Source organism: Dermacentor albipictus, chromosome 3 (genome assembly GCF_038994185.2).
Source record: "Dermacentor albipictus isolate Rhodes 1998 colony chromosome 3, USDA_Dalb.pri_finalv2, whole genome shotgun sequence".
Taxonomy (NCBI): Eukaryota; Metazoa; Arthropoda; class Arachnida; order Ixodida; family Ixodidae; genus Dermacentor; species Dermacentor albipictus.
In genome coordinates this window covers 9,732,501-9,754,092 of record NC_091823.1, presented here as the reverse complement: position 1 = coordinate 9,754,092, position 21,592 = coordinate 9,732,501, and the positions used below count along the sequence as shown (strand labels likewise).

The following is a 21,592-nucleotide window of genomic DNA, read 5'->3' as shown; positions in this document are numbered from 1 at the left end:
CAGAACAAATTGTCACCGACATCAGCAATGGTGGTTATGGGTAAAAAGGGACTTTAGTCATGGGTAGGTAGTACACTATAGTTATGGGAACAGCGACTGAAGCGCGACTATATGTGAGGAGGGAACAAACATTGGGGGAAAATAATAATAATAATAATTTAAAAAACGTGTTTAATTAGAACGGGACACAGTTTGATTCATTCAACGAAAATAATATGCGTAACCAATTTTATTTACGCTTGGCGAGAAAAGAAAGGACAACTCGACTTTATCATTATCAATAAATACCTTTTTTTTTCAGCGCCCACCATGACGCCGCTATCACTTGCAATGCAATGCAGCTTTTCAAGCGCGCACATTGGCGCGGTCGTAAAGTTCACCTGTGACAATGCGCCCCTCTCGCACGTTGTGTTGCTTTGCTTCTCAACGTTTTTCTGAATTTGGTGGCGCGGGTAGTCTCATCGTCTTTTAACCTGTTCTTTTAACCTGTTCAGTGAAAAGTAATGAGCTGTGACCGCCAGATAATCGTTTACTTCAGATGTTTTCGTGCGGCTGCACTAGCCGATGGGCTTGTCGTCTGACGATGTGACCAGCACGTTACACCTACATTGTACTACTACATCCAAGGTTTCCCTCGGCCTCCAAAGAAAGTATACGTTCTGCGCAGGGGTGCGATTTCAAGACCCGTACATACGGCTGACCTTCTGCTGCATCGCTTTCCGCGCTAAAAGCTCGAAACGCCCATCAAGTCGAATGGTGGACCATATTAATATACAGCTCTTATGGCAGGTCACCAAAACAAGTTTCGCGCCTTGGAGAACAAAATGACATTGCTTGTTTTTTTAACGGATATGGTGTCACATTATTTTCTGTTGAAGTTGTCAGTATGACGGAATCCCGTCTGGTCGGGATGATGCATACTTAAAAGGAAGAGGTCTAGACACCGACCAAAATGGTTTATTTTGTTATTTACGTTTCGGCTCCCCCATGGGAGCCTTGTTCACAATGAAACAAGTGGCAGAGCTGGCACCCCTTTTTATGTGTCTCAAAACATGACTAAGGCACCTGGCATACATGGGCGGCAGATTGCCTTCGTTGCGATTAAGGGTGTGCGCCGTGGTTTGGATAATTAGGGACTCAAGATAAAGACGCGAAGAATGATCTCGTTCCTTGGCAATCACGCGAGATTTCTCCCAGCTAATCGTAAGTGATGTGGTCGCGCAGTGTTCGGCCGAGGCATTCGATGCAACGTGCCGTTTCTGGACGTCATTCATGTGCTGCTTAAGTCTTGTTTTGAAGCTGCCGGTTTCTCCGACGTAGACATACCTGAATTTGTTCAGGGACAAGCGTCCACCCCGACGAAGTCTTAGTTTCTTTTGACGTGGTCTCACTGTTCACAGGCGTACCAATAGACATCCATGGCCGTGGACGTTTGCGTCGCCGCCCTTGACGAAGACCCGACGTTGCCTGACAGATCCCCCTCGATGTGCATGATCTAGGTAGGCTACGGAAATTTTGCCTATCAAATACGTATTTCACGTTTCAGAAGAAATTTTATCGGCAAGTACACGGAGCAGCAATGGGTGCTTCGATTTCGGTCACAGTAGCCAACCTAACAATGGAGGCTATCGAAGCTCCAGCGTTGTCCTCGTTTACACCGGCACCTAAAGTCTTCCTCAGATATGTCGACGACTGTTTCAGTATTTTGCAAAGAAACCTTGACCTTTTCACGTCTCACCTAAACAATATGCAAGCAGCAATCAAGTTCACCGTTGAAGTGCAAATCTCTGAAGGCCAACTGCCGTTCTTGGACACCCTTGTGCAGCGAGAAGGGCCAAACCTGTTATTCAAGGTGTTTAGGAAGCACACCCACACTGGCCGCTACCTAAACTACGCATCGGTGCACCCGTCTTCGCAAAACAGGTCTGTTGTCGGCTCGCTTCTTCGTTGGGCGAAAAACGTGTGCACAACAGCGGAAGACCGCACGGCGGACAATGTACTTGTGCGGAGGGAATTAATGGCATGTGGATACCCTGAGTACTTCATTGCCTCAGTAAGGCGCCAGCTGGCTCGCACAGTACCCACCCAGCCTGGACCCCCCTAAAAAACGGGCTTCCATTCCGTACGTCGCCGGCATAAGCCAGACTCTTGCACGCGTCCTGCGGTCATATGACGTGCAGGCTGCGGACGTGCCCTCCCGGAAACTTAGACACGAGCTCGTGCAGGTGAAAGACCCTTTGGAAAAGGACAAGTTCCCAGGCGTGGTGTATGTCATTCCGTGTGCGGACTGTCGGTATGCCTACGTCGGTGAAACCGGCAGCTTCAAAACAAGACTCAAGCAGCACATGAATGACGTCCAGAAACGACACATTACATCGAATGCCTTGGCCGAACACTGCGCGACCACATCGCATACGATTAACTGGGAGAAATCTCGCGTGATTGCCAAGGAACGAGATCATTCTTCGCGTCTTTATCTTGAGTCCCTAATCATCCCAACCACAGCGCACACTCTTAATCGCAACGAAGGCAATCTGCCGCCCATGTATGCCGGATGCCCTGTTTTGAGATACAGATAAAAAGGGGCGCCAGCTCTGCCGCTTGTTTCGTTGTGAACAAGGCTCCCGTGGGGGAGCCGAAACGTAAATAACTATTTACAACCATTTTGGTCGGTGTCCAGCCCGTTTCCTTTTGAGTATCATTTTCTGTTCCGCCGGGAGTGTTCCCTCCTCACACAGTTGATACTCCATGCACCGCCATGTTTTCAACGTATGGGCTTCTATAGAAGCTTCCATATATGGAAGCTTCGCTACCAGCATGCGTTCACCTTGCAAAACCCACCGAGCCTATAGTGCAGTCCGACCTTCCACCAAGACTATACGTATAACACCAAGCCTGCAGTGCTGCGCCGACTATTTACCCCGCCTTGTGTCCTGCTCCGGAATGTGCTTCATTCCCAAAGCGTCTTCGACAGGTTTGTACTATACTTGCACCAGTGCACGTACGCATATATGTGTATTGATAGGTGTCGCAATTTCCGAGTCGCTGCTGATCGAACCGAAAGTGGTTGGCCACATCTAAAATACGGCGGCTCGTCGCCACTGGGGACGACGACGATGGCGAGGACATCCAAAGTAGGCATAGCAGACGAACTTGGACTCATTGTGAAAGAAGGCGTACAGACACGGACAAAAGAAAAGAGAACCAGACAACGCAAGCAAACGCTCAACTTGGACTGGTCGCTACGAACAAGATTCGAAATAATTAATTACATTTGGTGCTCTGAAGCAAGCGTGGCTTCGTGCCGTGATTATTGGGTCATTAGCTATACTTACAACAGAAAAATCAAGATCGAAAATTTTTTGTGTCAGTGCTCATGAAACCTTGCGAAATTAAATAATATTGAATATAATAACGGAACTAAACGGAGTGTAAACAAAAGAAATTATGTGATTTGTTTGTCATGCGAACATATTTTTAGTCGCGTCCGCCTACAGCGGATGGGCGTATCTCTAAACCTCGGCTAAAATTAGCTCGGACACCCTGTACAGTTGACCGCTGCGTTAGTGCATGAACTGGAACTCAAAACGAGGATTGTTCCCCGTGTGTTCATTTGACGTGTATGGACAATGCATAGACATTCCTCGCAAGTTCGTACAAATTAAAGTAGGCGATTCCCGAAGAGATCCCGTTGGGCGCGGCAACAGGAGCAGGAAAGGTGACAGCAAGATTCAGCGTGTTAAAATGACACCAATTTAGTAAGCACTGCAAAACGTTCCAGCAAGGTACGTTAAACGATGCAAGACAAAAGGCGATGATGTGCAAAGCGCAAAAATATTTACCAAATTTATTATGTTCCGTGAACATAAACTTTAGTTTCTTTCTTTCTTATTTTCCCTTTCATTTTTACTTGTTGTTTCTTCATCACTGCTGTTTCGAGTGATCTGAAGAAGAAAAAAAAATCGGGAATGAAAAGGCGTGGTGAAGTTAAACGCTTCTATCTACACTTTCTTTCGATTCCGTGCCACTATCCTTCTCTTATTAATATACATCGCGAATCTCGGCGTATTTCGCAGGTTGTTTTACTTTTTCGCTGTGTGTCCGATCACTGGGTGTGTGCCGTTAATTAAGGTGCTGGCCATCAACATTGCCGTTTCTTGCTTATGTACTTTGACCGTGAAGTGTAGCGGTGGCGCGGCTAGCGCGTCTTGGTTTCGTTTAGAATGTGGACTGACAGTGAAGCATGCAAGCGGGGACGCAGCGAAGTACGCATTGTCTGAGCCAACGACCTGCGTGGTTGTGGCAGCGACAGTCGGGGAAATCGAAGGACTCGAATCTGTCTGTGTTGTGTGTGTGTGTGACGGGTGTGATCGAGCGTTTCAGCCGCAGAGTCTGTTCGGCGTGCACAGTGTAGCTTGCGCCGCGACGCCATTTCCCGTCTGTCTCAGTGGCTTCAATCCGTAAGCAACCATACAGACCGCGGTCTCACTGCGCATGCTAGCAGTGTTCGAGTAAACGCGGTACGCATCGGCTTCCGCCGCCTCTTCGGTCAGGCCGCTCGTGCGCCCTGAAACGACCTTGACTGCGCCGACGCAGTGATCCCGGTAACCCCGCCCGCGCCCTCCTCCCTTTCGTTTCGCTCTCTCGCGCTAGCAGCGATAACGGCCAGCGGCATTGTAACACACGACCCGATGAGTTGCAGCGATTTAGCTGCCAGTGGAGCGCGAAAGCTGCCGGTCATGTTACCCTGCGCCTACTTCGTGGCGAGCCAGGTGAAGCGATGCCTAGAAAATAACATTCCGGAGTTGGTGCGAGTCCTGGAAGAAGGATTCCGTCGTCTCGCCTTGGGTCCCGAAGGGGGCATCGTGCAGCCGCAGAGACACATCGTGCCTGTCAAGGATGCCAGCGGGTGCGTTGCATCATCTGTCCTGTACATATTCTACGTTATATGATGATACACTCGCAACAGTGTCTAAATGTGGCCGACTGGTGCATACATGGGCGAAGAAAAAAAACTAGCTCTTCAAGAATGGGACTGCCGCAGACGACAGCAGCACTCGTGTGTGTTGTCTACTCTTAATTGTCCAGATCTCAAGAGCTGTTTGAAATCACAGTTACCATGCTCACTTACAATTACTACTGCATGATTACTTGCCTGTCGCGTCAGAAACTGCATGAAGTACGTCCGCTAGCTAGGCATTGTCAATATTAAAAAAAAGGCTTTTTTCATTGTTTTTATTTTTTTTAAATTTTACTGGAAGCTCTATTCCTTTCCAGGAGTGATCTTAGTATTCTCAGAATGCTTCTAGAAACGCTATTCGATTCTATTATTATCGAATCAGATAGCATTCCTCGATTCGAACAGTTGCCAACGTAGATGACCCTCGAATCAAGTAGCTGTTGTTCTAAGCTTCTAATACTCTCTGGAATAGTCCTTGAATAGTGCGCATACTGACATACACTGACTGATGACAAGCTGCTTTAACACGTTATTTTTCTGCCGTACCGCGAATCGCTCGACCATAAATATTGTCACAGCCTGTAACGTGGGAAGAAGTGGACGCTGATGGTGGCCTTGGGGACGACGAAGAGTTCAGTTTCTTCGTGATAAACTATTCCTTAAACAAAGTCTGGATACCTTACAACTGGAAAGTAGCTAAATTAATCCCGATACCTAAAAAACAAGGAGTAGGTTATAACATAGAAAACATCAGACCTATTTCTCTTGCTTCTAATATGGTCAAGCTCATAGCGAGGGTATTACATTGCAAAATTACTATCTGGATAACGGATAATTTAATATTAAGTCCAAATCAAATAGGCTTCAGAGCTAATTGCTCAATATGGTGTGCCCATGCTGATTTAGAGAGCCGCATCCAGCTTACCCGGAAAAGGAGACAGTATTCTGCTTTAGTGGAATTAGATATAGCTAAAGCTTATGACAGCGTTGAGCATTCAATTTTACTGGATATTCCGCGATGTCGTAATTTCCCAAATTATATTATCGCGTGGTTGGCAGAATTTTTGCGATCAAGATAATTTTATTGCTTCAAGGACCTATGTTCCTCGTCTAAATTCAGACAGACTCGCGGTGTTCCCGAAGCAGCAGTCCTATATCCCCAATATTATTTGATGTATTATTGAGCTCCATCGCCACTTGTCAGGACGTGCACGTTTACGTGTATGCAGATAACATTGCATTCTTTGCGGCTGACAGTGACATTAACGCTTTATACCAAAAATTACAAAGTTACATGAGTATGCTTGAGGTATAACTTCAGGCGATTTGTATGTCGTTAAATGTAAGCAAAAGCGCCATTTTAGTGTTCCCGGTCATGGATCCGATTTCAATTTCTATCGCTTATATGAAAGAACCTATTCCACAGGTTGAGTCTTTAAAATATTTGGGGATCATATATAACAGAAAACTCAACTGGAGTCCACACATAGAAAGTGTAGCGTGTAAGGCACAACGCGCTTTAGGTATTCTGCGCAGAATGAGTAACCGACAATATGGACTACGTAGGGATTCACTGTTGATGATTTATAAAATGTATATGCGCCTCATATTGGAATTTGGGTGTGTCTTGTTCTCAGGCGGCCCTGCTTATAAAGTAAAGCCTCTGGTTCTTTTGGAGCGTGAGGCCCTACGCCTATGTTTGAGACTCCCCAGGTTTGTGGCTACTAATGTTATCTGTCAGAAGCGCGCCTTCCAACATTTCCCTGCAGATTGCGCATCTTAACAATTCAAGCATTTCTGAAATTTTACAGCTTGTCGCTTAGACGATCTGAATACGCCTTTATTAAGGATCCAAATTCCTTCCTTCTTGCTCATTGGCCTCGCTTTCACACTCCACAGATTGTATTCGTACAAAAACAATTAGCTAGCCTGAATGTGAACATTAGAGAGGTAATTCCATCACCCGAATCAAATCAGAATATTAAGATAGATTTTGATGACATTTTCCCCCCAAACTCCAAGTTTCAATCAGCCACATTTTTAAATAACCTGTCGCAAGATTACCTTGCGCACGTACAAACAAATAACATAATAGCTGCAGACGCTTCAGTGAACAACGAAAAGGCGGGCGTAGGCATTTTCTCGCTTCCGCTTGGCTGGTCATTCTCCTTGACACTACCAGAATTCATACCCGTTTTTGAAGCCGAGCTTTTAGCAATTATTTTAGCGCTTCGGAAACTTTCTTCGAACTCAATAAGGGCGGTTATTATAACAGATTCCTCCCTTTCGATCTGTACCTCGCTTGCAGCTTCATCCAATTCGCCAACTCCAAAGACGTTTCTAACATTAGTTTCTCCACAGTTGAATTCTCTAAAACTATTGTGGGTACGTGACCACTGTGGCTTACATTAAAATGAAATGGCAGACTCATCAGCGCGAGCATCCCTGAGTGGAACTATAACGCCGGTTCTTCCATCAGTGGCGCACATAACAGCAATTAGATATAGAAAATATTCAATTCATAGAGATGTCAATGAATCAATAACAATATGGACAGACTATCAGCACCTCAAATTTTCGTGGAAAATCTAGTGGTGTCCATCAAGACAATCAGAAGTAGCGATAACGAGATTACGCTGCCGTGTCCTCCCATTAAACCTATATTTACACAGGACTGGTCTGACGCTATCGCCTCTGTGTCCATACTGCCAAGAAACAGAATCACTAGATCAGTATTTTTCGGTGTGTCGGCGATACAAATTGTTAAGAAAAAGTTACTATAACTTCCGTTTGCTAAATTAGGGTTAATATTATCATCAGAAATCATACTATCTTTCGGTGCGTCAGTTATAGGGGTCAGCCACAGGGACGTGTTTGATGCCGTTTGCAGTTACATACAGTCAACAAAACGAATAACTTTTTGTTTGTTCTCTTGTTATTTGTTTGGTTTGTTTTGTATGTTTCCTTTTCTTTCTTTTTTTCTCATCGAATTTGTAACACTTCAAAAGAATAGGTAATCGTTTCAGTACGCAATTCTTGGCCAATCCCCAGCGTGGGTATTTTTTTTATTATTTTATTTAGCAATACTGTAAGCCTTTTTACAGGCTCATACAGGAGTGGGTCACAATCAAAACAACAAAACATTGTTGGTCAAAACAGAAGAAAGCAAAGAAATACGCTAATTATTCAAAGATATAACATGCAAACAAAATGACAGACCAAAGCAAACAGTGCAAGGCAGATAATACAGGGAAGGGGTAAGAGCTACGAGGCTGCCAGATTTCACACCCGATGAGCCATAACATGAGATCATCATCATCATCATCATCACATCATCATCATCATCATCACCATCACCATCATCATCATCATCATCATATTTTTGCGGCTCTAGGCTTGTTGGATCCGCCATTAAAAGCTATCTGTGAATAGCCGGCTTCTTCCTTCCCGAAGCATCATTGGTGGAGTTGGGTAATCACTTGCGCAAGACGGAGCTCCGCAGCGAAGGAGAGTCTTCAACCGCGGCCCCGTCGTCGCCACCGACGGTCATTCTGGCCCAGCCTCGCGACCCCGGCATGTTTTCCTGGATTGACAACGTTGACGTTGATGACTGGCTGCAGAGTTACGAACGGGTCAGCGCACACAACAGGTGGGATAACACGTTTATGCTGGCTAGTATAATATTCTACCTAAAGAAAACAGCACGGGCCTGGTTCGATACACATGAAGAGATTACAAGTTGGGACCAGTGCAAACAAAAGCTTAGAGATTTGTTCGGCAAGCCCGTCGGCCGCCAACCTGCTGCAAAGAAGGACCTTGGGACACGTGCACAGACGTCCACTGAGTCTTACGTGGCGTACATCCAGGACTTCCTCGCTCTTTGCCGCAAGGTGGATACGGGATAACACGTTTATGCTGGCTAGTATAATATTCTAATTAAAGAAAGCAGCACGGGCCTGGATCGATACACATGAAGAGATTACAAGTTGGGACCAGTGCAAACAAAAGCTTAGAGATTTGTTCGGCAAGCCCGTCGGCCGCCAACCTGCTGCAAAGAAGGACCTTGGGACACGTGCACAGACGTCCACTGAGTCTTACGTGGCGTACATCCAGGACTTCCTCGCTCTTTGCCGCAAGGTGGATACGGGATAACACGTTTATGCTGGCTAGTATAATATTCTACCTAAAGAAAACAGCACGGGCCTGGTTCGATACACATGAAGAGATTACAAGTTGGGACCAGTGCAAACAAAAGCTTAGAGATTTGTTCGGCAAGCCCGTCGGCCGCCAACCTGCTGCAAAGAAGGACCTTGGGACACGTGCACAGACGTCCACTGAGTCTTACGTGGCGTACATCCAGGACTCGCTCTTTGCCGCAAGGTGGATACTAATATGGCAGAGGCAGACAAGGTCAGCCACGTTTGAGAAGGCATCGCAGACGACGTGTTTAACCTGCTTGTTTACAAGAATATAACGAAGGTCAACGAGATCATTAACGAATGTCGCCGCTTTGAAGACGAGAAGAGCCGTCACATAGGTCAACAGTTTACGCGTCTACCCAATACCGCAGCTTCTTCAACGTGCGAATACATTTGTCTACCGCGTGAGCCCACCTCATCCGAGAACGTCGTACGTATCGTCCGGTGAGAAATCGAAGCCGCGTCTCCTGCCACCCCAGTGACGCAGTGCTTTGACGATTCTCGGCCGCTCGTGTCTCTCATTCAGTCGGTCAATCACTAAAAACTTGCCAGTGTGGGTCTTCCGTCCATCTTCTCCGCCAATCAGCCTGACTTTGCTTCGTCTGCTGCCTCTGCCCCTGTTGACTGGAGCCAATACGGTCCATATCCGAGATATCGCAACCCGGCCGAATGGCGCACACATGATGATGTATCCATCTGCTTTTAATGTAGACGTGTGGGCCACATCTCTCGTCACTGCCGAAGTTCCTGGCCAGCCCACTCTCGACCAAGCTTTCCCGCCTACCGCCGCTCCCCATTGAATACTCGCCCACCTGCACACTCCGCCGAGGTTGAAGACTCACTTGACAACGCTCAAGCCACTACGACTATACCCGCTCGCCATCACCACACAGTCGCCGCTCCCGTTCGTCCAAGCTGCGTCGCTCCCCCTTCCCAGCTTACCGTCGCCGCTCTCCGACGGGAAACTAACTGGGGCAGCTCCTGGAGGTATGTCAAAAATAACAAAAGAGCGAAGGCTCATTTTTTTTTCGGTTATTTTTGCTGGGAAACTCGCACAAGCTGAATAGTCCAAAGTGCGTGAGAGTTCCACATTTCCTCACTGCGATTTACGACAGAACGTAACAATCAGAGCCACAGCTGGAACTGCCTCGTTGTGCACACGGAACGCTTAAAACACGGGCGCAAGTCTCGTCTTTCGTGATGAAAGGCCGTCGGTGGCTGAGAGGCAGAGTTAAATTGGTTTTTCCTACGGCGTTCTTTCGCACAGAAACGCTCTCGCACGCAGTCCATGTTATAGTGCACGTAGACGTACCTTCTCCGCGTACCGTGTCATTCTATATATTGACACGTGTACATGTTTATCTTTCTCGGGTGACCACGTTTCACCGCTTAGCAAATGTTATCACGCAGCGAAGAACGCGTCTGCATGTATAGGAAATTTCTGGAATGTTATCGATGGTTCCGTCTGTGGTCCGTCACCGAACCTTGTGTAATCTGATGGCATGTATGCGCGACGCGAATAGTGCAGAACTTTGTGGAAGACACGCGGGTCCCAGCGATTAGTCTGGAACATTCGACGATTGGTGTATAAAAGCCGACGCGCTTGACCCGTTGATCACATTTTCGACGATCGCCGACCGTGTTCGCCGCTATCGTTGTGCTATAAGTGTAGCCTGTTTTTGTGGGCACAGATTCGGCCAATAAAAGTTAGTTTTGGCTTTCACAGTATTGCTACTGTGCTCAACGTCACCACCACGTGACAATATATATATATATATATATATATATATATATATATATATATATATATATATATATATATATATATATATATATCACGAGAGCGAGGAGGGAGAAAAGAAAAAGGTAAGTAAGGTGAGTGAGTATGAGCTCGAGTATATATATATATATATATATATATATATATATCGCTAAGAGATTTATTAGCTACGGGCGCAGGCGAATGGGTAACAGTCACAAGCGTTCGGCCAAGGACAGCAACCACGAGCTCATACCGGTAGCGATGGTGCTGTGGCGCAGGCAGGCTACTCTTCTTCATTACAGTCGCCCTCCGCAGAAAAAGGCGCCAGCCTGGCGGCTTAAGGCGAAGGGACTACAATTGGGTCGTAGTACGGCTTAATATGCCAGAGACGTGGACAAGTTCGCGGCCGCGATTGCGTAGGTCCGTCGATGGCGTGAGGGGTTCTACGACGTAATTGACGGATGACGTTTGCTCCAGGACGCGGTATACGGTCCTAGGTATTTTGCGACAAGTTTTGCGGAGAGGCCGGGTGTGGTAGCGGGTACCCGAAGCCATACGAGAGAGCCAGGAAAAAAAGTTGGCGCGGAACGGTTGCCAGGTTGACGAGATTGCTGCTGCCACAAGTCCTGGGTGCAAAAAGAGCGGGCAAGCTGGCGGCATTCCTCGGCATGATGAGCAGCTTCAGATAGCGGAGTACTTTGGGACGCGTCAGTTGTATATGAAAGAATGGTATCGAGCGTAGTATAGAAGGTTCTCGTCCGTATAGGAGAAAGTAAGGGGAAAATCTAGTAGTTACTTGGGCCGCAGTATTGTACGCATACGTCACGAAAGGGAGAACTTGGTCCCACTTTGAATGATCGATTGGGAATGAAGAGGCGACGTACAAGAGTACGGTCGCCAAGAGTACGGTTGAAGCGCTCGGTCATGCCGTCAGTTTGCGGATGGTACGCTGTACTGGTGCGGTGGACGATTCGGCATTCGTCGAGTAGTGCCTTCAAAGAATCGGAAAGAAAGGCGTGGCCTCTATCGCTCAGAAGTTCGCGAGGGGCAACGTGGCGAAGAACGAATTCAATGTCGTAACAGAAACGATGCAACGTCGCGGGCGGTGGCAGTCTGCAGAGCGGCTGTTTCAGCATAGCGGGTCAAGTGATCCACAGCAACATTAATCCAGCGGTTGCCTGCTGCAGTGGAGGGTAGCGGTCCGAATACGTCTATACCAACACTATCAAAGGGCCGACTAGGGCACGGGAGGGGTTGTGACGGGTAGACTTCTCCGGGAGGTGATTTTCGGCGTTGGCACTGAGCACAGGAGCGAATGAACTTTCGGACGTAGTTATACATGCCGCGCCAATAAAATCGGATGCGCAGTCGAGAATATGTCTTGAAGAGGCCGGCATGCGCGCACTGAGGATCTGCGTGGAAAGCGTTGCAGATAAGGTCACGGAGATGGCGGAGTATCACAAGTAGCCACTTGCGGCCGTCAGTGAGGTAATTACGATGATAAAGAAGGCTGTCGCGAATGCAGAAGTGGGTAGCCTGGCGGCGAAGAGCGCGACATGGTGAAGAGGTGGATGGATCAGAAAGGATGCCGATGCGAGCACTGATCCAGGGATCCTTGCGCTGCTCCGACGGCGTGTTGCGCAGTGCATGAGATGTAAGTGTGGGCTCAAGGGCGGATATAGACAAGCGCAGTTAGCGGAGACCGGTGAGCGAGAAAAGGCGTCCGCGTCCGTGTGTATGCGGCCGGAACGGTAGGGAACGCGGATTTCGTACTCCTGTAGCTTAAGGGCCCAGCGAGCAAGTCGGTCAGATGGGTCCTTAAGGGTAGACAGCCAACAAAGGGCGTGATGGTCAGTGACGAAATCGAAAGGGTGACCATACAAATAAGGACGGAATTTTCCAAGGGCCCAAATAATGGCTAAACACTCTTTCTCAGAGTAATTAGCCTCGGCCTTTGTTAGAGTTCGGCTCGCGTAGGCAATGACATATTCATGAAACCCCGCTTTTCGTTGCGCGAGTACGGCGCCGAGTCCGACGCCGCTAGCATCGGTATGGACCTCTGTGGGGGCTGCGGGATTGAAGTGGCGGAGGATAGGCGGCGAGGTTAGCTGGTGGCGTAATTTCGTGAAGGCGTCATCACAGGCGGGCGACCAAGCGGAAAGTTCTTTGTCGCCACTTAGTAGGGCTGTCAGGGGTGCACTTATGGAAGCGAAATTTTGAATGAGACGTCGGAAATAGGACTATAAACCAAGGAAACTTTGAAGCTCCTTTAACTTCTTTGGTTGTGGAAAGTCGGGTGACAGCGCGGAGCTACGCTGGATCCGGAAGGACGCCCTCTCGCGATACAACATGGCCAAGAATAGTGAGCTTTCGGGTGCCTAAACGACATTTTCTTTAAGTTGAGTTGAAGTCCCGCGTCATCCCGGTAGCATAGACATGTGTTCCATTTGAGGCCGCGTAAAACATTATCCATCATTCTCTCAAAAGTGGCTGGAGCATTACACAGGCTGAAAGGCACTTCGATGAATAAGTACAATCCGTCAGGTGTTATAAATGCTGTTTTAGGTCGATCAGATGGTGCCAAAGGGACTTGCCAGTATCCGAAACGTAAATCCAGTGAAGAAAAGAACTCCGCTCCCTGAAAACAGTCCAGGGCGTCGTCGTATAGCGCGGTAACGGGTAAACGTCGTTTCGCGTTATCTTGTTCAGACGTCGGTAGTCGACGCAGAATCGAATAGAGCCATCCTTTTTCCTGTGATGCCCAGGCAGTGTTGGAAGGCTGCACAACGCCACGCTTGAGCATGTCAGCAACCTGGTGGTCAATGACAAGGCGCTCAGAGGCGGATACTCGGTAAGGGCGTTGCCGTAAAGGTGCATGACTGCCGGTATTTATCTGGTGGAAAACGGTCGATGTGCGACCCAAACTGGAAGCATGGCTGTCGAAAGAAGCGTGGAACTTCTGCAGGAGAGCGATAAGCTGGCTTCGTTCTGAAGATGACGTTCCATCGTCGATGGAGCAGTGGAAAGCGTCGATGAGTGACTGATCAACTGCAGGTTCACAAGTAAGTGCGCCAGAGGCCGCAGAAGTAGAAACGGCAGGAGCGTCAGAGATGCAAAAGGTGTCGACCGGTTGAACGAGGCCTAGGCATTCACCATGAAATAAAGCTAAAGGGCAGGCTGTGGGATTGTCGACGACCATTTTCCTGACGCCACTGCGTAGAGTAAGGAGAGCAAAGGGCAGCGGAGAACATTGGCGGCAAATGAACACCTCAGAGGGCGTAAAGAGAACTGTGCCATCAGAAATAGCGGAGCACGACACAGGTAGGTACAAGCATGGAAGAGCGTAGATGGAGGGCATTGTCTTCGGACACAAGCAGTTTAGCACTAGAAGGGCCGTTTTCGATAGTCTCAAGGTCAGGAAGTGCAGAAAGTTCGAGTTCGGCGTGACAACAGTCGATAGCGGCGTTATTATTTGCAAGGAAGTCCCAGCCTAATATAATGTCATGGGAACACGAGGGCAGCACGACGAATTCGACGGTGAACAGTAGTCCTTGAATGAAGACGCGAGCAGTACAGGCAGCGAGAGGCGTAATATTTTGAGCGTTCGCGGTTCGAAGGGAGAAGTCGGAGAGATGTGTCAAAACCTTTCGTAGTGTGCGGCAGAGTTCGGCGGAAATTACGGATACGGCGGCTCCTGTATCTACAAGTGCAAGGACGGCGATTCCTTCGACAGGACACTTCAATTACGTTGGCTGGAGAGGTACGAGGACTTGGGCATTGCGGCGTTGACGCAGTTCGTGCGTCGGGAACTGTGGCCATCAGTTTTCCTGGCCGGTGGACATGGGACGGCGCCGCATCGGAGAAAGCGGGCGACGACGGGGAGATGGTGAGCGGCGGGTAAACGCGGTTGAGCGGTCAAGGGAAAAGGAAGAGGTAGGAAGACTGGAAGGCGAAGAGGAAAACGGAGCGGGGAAAGGTGGCGCTCGCCGGATGTCCCAAAGAGGAAGCATGCAACGACGACAATGGCGCGCCACGTGACCAGCACCACCACAAGCAAAACATACTGGGCGGTCGCAGGTGCGCCACTGGTTGGGGTAAGGTATGAGTCGTGGTTGAAGAGTCGGATAATGCTGTCGGTCGGGCAGCGGCATAGGAGGAAAATGCTGTCGGTCGTAAAGCGGCACAGATGGCGGCAAAAATGTCGCTGGTCGATGCATAGAGGACGGCAAGAGCATTTGTGGACGAGGTCGGGAAACTGCTTCAGCGTAAGTGCGAGGTGCAGTGACTAGTGTCTGCTCAGCGGCTGGAGGAACGGCTTGGGATACTTGCTCTTGAATGAAGTCGCGGATCGTAGGAGGCAAAGCGGGTGGTGGTTCCGGGACAGACGACATCAAAGATAGCTGGCGGGCAACCTCTGCGCGAACGAATTCCTGAATTTTTATAAACTGAGCAGCATGGTTGTCGTCGACTTCAAGGCTTGACAGTGAGTCGGCGGGCTTAGTGGGACGTCTGGTGTGAAGCCGTTGCCTTCGCAACTCGTCGTAACTCTGACACAATTCTATCACTTCCGGGACAGTGTGAGGACTCTTCGATAATAACATTTGAAACGCGTCGTCCTCAATACTTTCATTATGTGTTTGATCTTCTCCTCTGACATCGACGCGTTCACCCGTTTGCAAAGGTCTACAATGCCCTCAATGTAGCTCGTGAAGTTCTCTCAGGCCTCTTGGGATCGATGTGCGCAAACATTGTTCTGCACGAAGCTTTCGTACTGCTGGCCGGCCGAAAACTTGGGTAAAGCTGGTCTTGAAGACCAACCACAAAGTGAGGTCGGCTTCATGGTTTAGAAACCATAGTTTCGCAACGTCCGTAAGATATAATGCGACGTTTCTCAAATTGGTAACATCGTCCCATTGGTTATGGGCACTCACTCGCTCAGAAGAGGAGATCCAATCTTCAGCGTCTTTGTCATCTGTGCCGGAGAAGATATGGGGATCTCGCTGACGCAAGGCACCGGCACAAACCAAGGTGGCCGGCGCCGTTGGAGGAGTTGGAGGAGTGCATGCGTCGTCGGGCATGATTGGGGGCAGAGTGCGACTCCGAAGTTCCAGGGTGGTTCGCAAGCGTTCGGCCAAGGACAGCAACCACGAGCTCATACCGGTAGCGATGGTGCTGTGGCGCAGGCAGGCATAGTTTTTATCATAGCTGTCACAGCTGTCCTCGCCTTCTTTATTACAGCGAAGCTGTATATATAGCATCCATGTCAAGACACTACAGTCAGCAAAAGTAACCACGTTCTTATTTATTTTTCTACTTTGACTTTTATTCGCGAGGACACATTAAGCCTCTTCAATTTTCTTGTTCTCGTTATCCGCAGGCATGCCAGAGCCAGCCATAGTGCATGCGTTTTTCTCGTGTTGCCCCGACCACCGTGCGGCGTACTTAGGTGCGGGTTTGTTTTGCTCTGGCCGAGTGGATTTTAGCCTGGCAGAGTTGTGGATGCTTTCTAGCTAGCAGACGAGAAAAAGAAACAGTGGTCGCTCGCCCCCATCACTGTGGGGACTTAACGGATTGCAACGCGTTCGCTTGAGCGCTACCTCCCCGGAAAGCCTTGTCTCGCCGGTGTAGGAAACCGAGCACTATGCGTATGCTTTTCTGTGGACAAAGCGTCTCACGTTTTTCTTCGATACTCCTTCGGTAGCCGCATTATATGTGCCCAAAGTAGGCGTTCGATTGTGGCCAATATGCTTTCCTTTGCGTTTTTTTTTTCATCTCAATGCCCCCCCCCCCCCCCAAGAAAAAAAAAATACATTGTTGCGGCGCAGCGAATTGTCGCACGGTAAGAGTTCGATTTTCTTACTACTTTTGCCCAAAGTAATGGCCCACCGGACGCTTCAGTTGCGGGATACCCATATTATTGCGATAGCAATTATATGTACACTCCAGGCACATTCTTGCCGTCGCCGTCGCGCCTCATGTTCCCTATATATAAAGCCCTATTCGATAACATCGTGACCGCGCGCCGCATGCTGTATGTGCGAGTGAAAACGTAGAGGGGTGGTGGCGGCGTAGGTGAGCTGACGATGGTGGCTCAGTCTTGAGTGCGCAAGGGAGAAAAGCGGGGATGAAGCGCGCCGCCTTCCATCGCGCGCGATACATCAGGGGAGTAGAGGGAAGGGGGGCGGGCCTTAGGATTCTGTGATATGTGAATCTGTTATTGCGCAACATGTTTATTTGCCTTGTTTGACGCATTATATACATTGACTTTTCTTAGATACGTAAATTTATTGGAGACTTATAGGTATATTTAAATAGCTTGTTGCGAGGTTTTGTGTATACGTGCAGTGAAATTTGTTTACAGTGACACGTTTTTGCCCTTTATCAAGCTGTATCTTCACATTTGTATATTCCATTGTATCTTCTAATTTCTAATGCACGAGGGCGAGTCAAATGAAACTGAGCCGACCCACCCCGCGCAATAATGGTTCGGTTAATTATCTGCGAGCGCACAGGCACCTCTCATTTACAAAAAAAATGACACGCAGGTGTGAGGATAAATGTTTTTTAATGCTCTCATACACTTGGTTGAACATGGTTGCGTGACATATATTAGACGCTCCAAATGTTGAACAGCGTGGTGTCGTGAGGTTTTTAACAGCTGAAGGTGTTTCCCAAAAAGAAATTAGTCGCCGTATGGCTGCCGTGTACGTTGAACATTGCATTTAGATGGCCACTGTGAAGCATTGGAGTAAACTGTTCAAAGAAGGACGTGAAAGTTTCAAAGACGATCCAAGACCGGGCCAAAACCGCCGTGCAATCATCCCCAACATAATTACAAAGGTTGATGAGCTAATTAGACAAGAACGGGGGATAAGTATAGACGAACTGGCGGGGCGTGTGAACATCAGTCACGGTTCGGTTCACACCATAATTCATGAATATATCGGTTATCGGCTTTTGTGTGCGCAATGGATGCCTAATATTTTGAACCACCGCCAGCAAACGGAGAGGTTCGGCGCTGCCTTGACTCATTTGATCCGGTGTCACAATGAGGGTGACGTACGACTTTTTGTCTGCAATTGTGACCGGGGACGACGCATGCATGGTGCCACTACTACGAGCCTGAAACACGACGGCAAGGCTTAAAGTGGAAACATTCAAATTCACCACCCCCAAAGAAAGCAAAGGCCGTCATTTCCGCCGGAAAGGTGTTGTTGACTTTTTTTTTTCGATTGACAGGGGCCATTACTGATCGAATTCGCTAAACCTGAAGTGACTATCAATCGTTTCCGATATTGCGAAACGCCGAATCGGCTGCGTGTCGCAATCAAGAACAAACGACGTGTAAAATTGACGAATGAGGTGATCTTGCTCCATGAAAATGCCCGTTCCCACGTCGCTGATGTGGTTAACATAAAACTGGCAAAGTTCAAGTGTGAAACGCTGCAACATCCGCCAAACAGCCCACATTTTGGGGCAACTGAAAAAACAGCTCAAGAGAACCAGATTCGTGCCGGACGATGACGTGCAGTTACGGACTTTTTGAAGCAACAATACAAGGAGTTTTATGAGACTGGAATCAAGCGACTCGTTAGTCAGTGGGACGAATGTATAAATGCTCATGGAGACTTATTTTAAATAAAGTAGCTCGTTTGTCATATATTCGCATTTGCTCACTTTCATTTGACTCGTCCTCGTATGTTTTGCAGAACTTCTGCGACTATAACCTCGGTGCAATTACTCACAATACACGATCGGTGACACCTGCTCCTGCGCAATACATTGGAACAAAGGACAGCGTCGTTGAGATTTTTCTCTGGCGGTTGCATATGTACAAAAATGTAAACAAGGTTGTTGAACGACAAAGTTTCGATAAAATATTTGTCCTCAACTTGTTAATTTCATGGCCTTTATTTTTCATATCAGTGGCATGCACTGCTTCGCTGGTTTGGAACTGATATAGTTCTAACGTTCGTGTGATATTTTCTTTACTTATTAAATAGACAAAAACATGGAAGCATTGATATCAGTTATTTCGGGCACAATTTTTCGGACATCCGAGTATATTCTTTTATGAGAAAACATATATCTTACTTGTCTTGACAGTGCGTAGCGTTTAGGAATTCGCTTGCAGCATTTTTGGCTGTGGTAATGCAGATATTAGTCATGTATTTGATCCCTTGATAAATTTTATGAGGAGGAGGCCGAGCTGGAACGTGAGCGCCCTCCCCCTCCCCCCCCCCACCGAACGAAATTTCTGGATAAGCCACTGCCCCCCCCCCCTTTTTTTTTTCTTGGTGTGTTTAAATGCCCCGCCGGTTATGATCCTGCAGGTATCATGTTCACGTAAAATGAGAAGATAGCTTTCTCTATTCGTTTCTTCTAAAAACTGTTATTGTTATTTACGACAATCGCGTAATTGGGAAGGAGCTTTATGCATTGCTTTACTCTCTGACGACACAATATAGGTCAAAATCTTGTCAATTTTCACGAAAGCTGACGGAAAATATGTACCGTACATATTTTCAGTATGTACATATGTACATATGTATGTATAGACACATTATTGGGAGTCGAGAGAAGTCACTGTAGCTTTTAATCCAAAGATTCTATATCTATACAAACAGGTGGGTACATCTAGACTGTTGAATAGTGAAAAGCTACGCTTACTATACAAAACTGCGAGCGCCGAAATTAGTTGTAGCTCTACAATGGCAAAAGGCGGCACATGCTCATAACGTGCTAGTTTAAGCGGTGTGACGCACAGGCGAACGAGGTGGCGCTATCGAGCTTTGGCGTTATCGGCCTTTTCACCGCAGGGAGCTGCTGTCTATGCCGGCTTACATCGCGTCCGGCCAAGCACTGGCCACCAAGGTGATCACCAACTACCCGAACAACAGGTCGCCCCTGCCGAGCATCCAGGGCGTTGTGCTCCTCTTCCATGCCGGCACCGGGGCCCTCAAGTGCGTAAGTTTTCTGCGTATACCTGGCGAAGCTAAATGGCTGTGATGATCGAACATGTTCAGCAAACCATGGCCGGTTGCACGACGCCACCGCTGTGGCAAAGCGTGCTGGTAGTAGCAGTCCTTATATCGGGATCAAGAGCGACTGAATCAAATTATATAATTTGTGCCACGCGACAAACACGCCTATATATAGCCATCGAGGTCGAAAGGCAAGGTGGTGAGAATGAGATTCTACACGATCGAAGTGGATTGCCCGCTGCGGTAGCCCAGTGGCGCTATAGGGCATCGCACCGCTAAACTTGTAGTCGCGGGTTCGAGTCCCGGCCCCGGCGGCCGCATTTCGATGGGGGTGAAATGCAAAGACGCTCGTGTACTTAGACTTAGGTGCACGTTAAAGAACACCAGGTGGCCAAAATTAATCCGGAGTCCCCAACGTATTACATTGTGCCTGGTAATCAGATCCTAGTTTTGGTGCGTTAAAGCCCAGACTTCATTTTAATTTAACAGAAGTGGAGGTTGAGGAGGCGCACCTTCCCGAATTCTGCCTCATATTAATTCACCGGAAAAATCCACGATGACATTCTCTTCGGTGCTTTCCTCAATGCTGCCTTGAACCGATGTACAGCGGGAAATTGTCCGAGGACTATGCTGTCATCATGGCGCCGGCAGGGTTGCTGCCTGCGCATGCACTCTGAAAGCCTTGAAATCGGTTTCGCTGTGAGCCTTCCGAATGAGCATTAATCCACTACATATCCCACGTAGACTGAACGTTAAAGGCATACACACCACGGGAGTCAGAGCGCCACTATCTCCCGCAATCAGACATTATACCTAAAGATCAAACCCCAAACAATCTGGCGGGCAGGCACGACGCCGGGAGGAAAGCCAGGGCAGGCAACCTGCACGAAAAGCAAGTAAGACCAAACCGCGGTCTTCGCCGATGTTACCAACCATGGGAGACGACACATACGCCCCGAGTGCCGTGGATGGCTGAGTGCTATGGACGGACAATTTAGAATCGTAAATGTGGCCTCAACTAGAGCGGCATCAATCAAAGACGCCGAAGAAGTGACCGTATAGCGCCGGCCATTATGAACTCCCAACTACGCACACTGTCATTGGCGGCTCTATAAGAGCGCTATTTTCAGCTTTCTTGAGGGGCAGTGTGGGAGTAATTACAGCCGAGGTCCTGAAAAACTTCAGTCAGGAAGACAAAACCAAAATCAATCTTGTCTGGGTCCCCGCTCACTCGGGAAATCCCGGCAACGAGGAAGCGCATAAAGTGGCCCGAAGTTTAACAAACCGGGTCGCGCTCTCCTTGGAACCGGGCCCCCCGATAGAAGAGGCGGTGACTTCCCTCAATGAACCTGTATAAAGAGGACAGGAGAATGTGCCCTGTACCGCACCGCAACCTCACGAGACCGCGGACCACTGTCCTCCGCCGAATTGAAGCTAACACCCTTACCTTTCTATATCGCTTAGCGGTCTTCACAAATGGTGAGGTTGATCCGATATGCAAGAACTGCGATAAAAACGCCATAGCAAACCTAAACCACATCAACTGCAAATGCGAGGACCTTCCCCCACCTAGAGAGCTTCTGGCCGCCTCTTTAGAAACGACATGGGAGACCCTAATACGGTCCCCCGAAGAAAAAGTACAAAAAGCGATCATTGCCTGGGCGAAAGAGGTCGCCACAAACAAGGG

The 21,592-nt window shown here is 48.2% G+C and overlaps 1 protein-coding gene across 2 annotated transcripts in view; it reads left to right on the top strand.

Moving 5' to 3' along the window:
• Positions 1 to 4,219: 4,219 nt before the first annotated feature.
• The window catches only part of LOC135919534 (ketimine reductase mu-crystallin-like), a 32,157-nt gene continuing 14,784 nt past the window's right edge, over positions 4,220 to 21,592 (top strand). Inside the window, exons 1-2 of one of the 2 annotated variants that reach the window (XM_065453425.2) lie at positions 4,220 to 4,909; positions 19,741 to 19,888. In XM_065453425.2, coding sequence (XP_065309497.1) covers positions 4,692 to 4,909; positions 19,741 to 19,888 — 366 coding nt within the window. In that variant the 5' untranslated portion in view covers positions 4,220 to 4,691. Of the gene's footprint in view, positions 4,910 to 15,978; positions 16,105 to 19,740; positions 19,889 to 21,592 lie in introns of those variants that run through there. The other variant, XM_070535072.1, reaches the window with a different exon arrangement.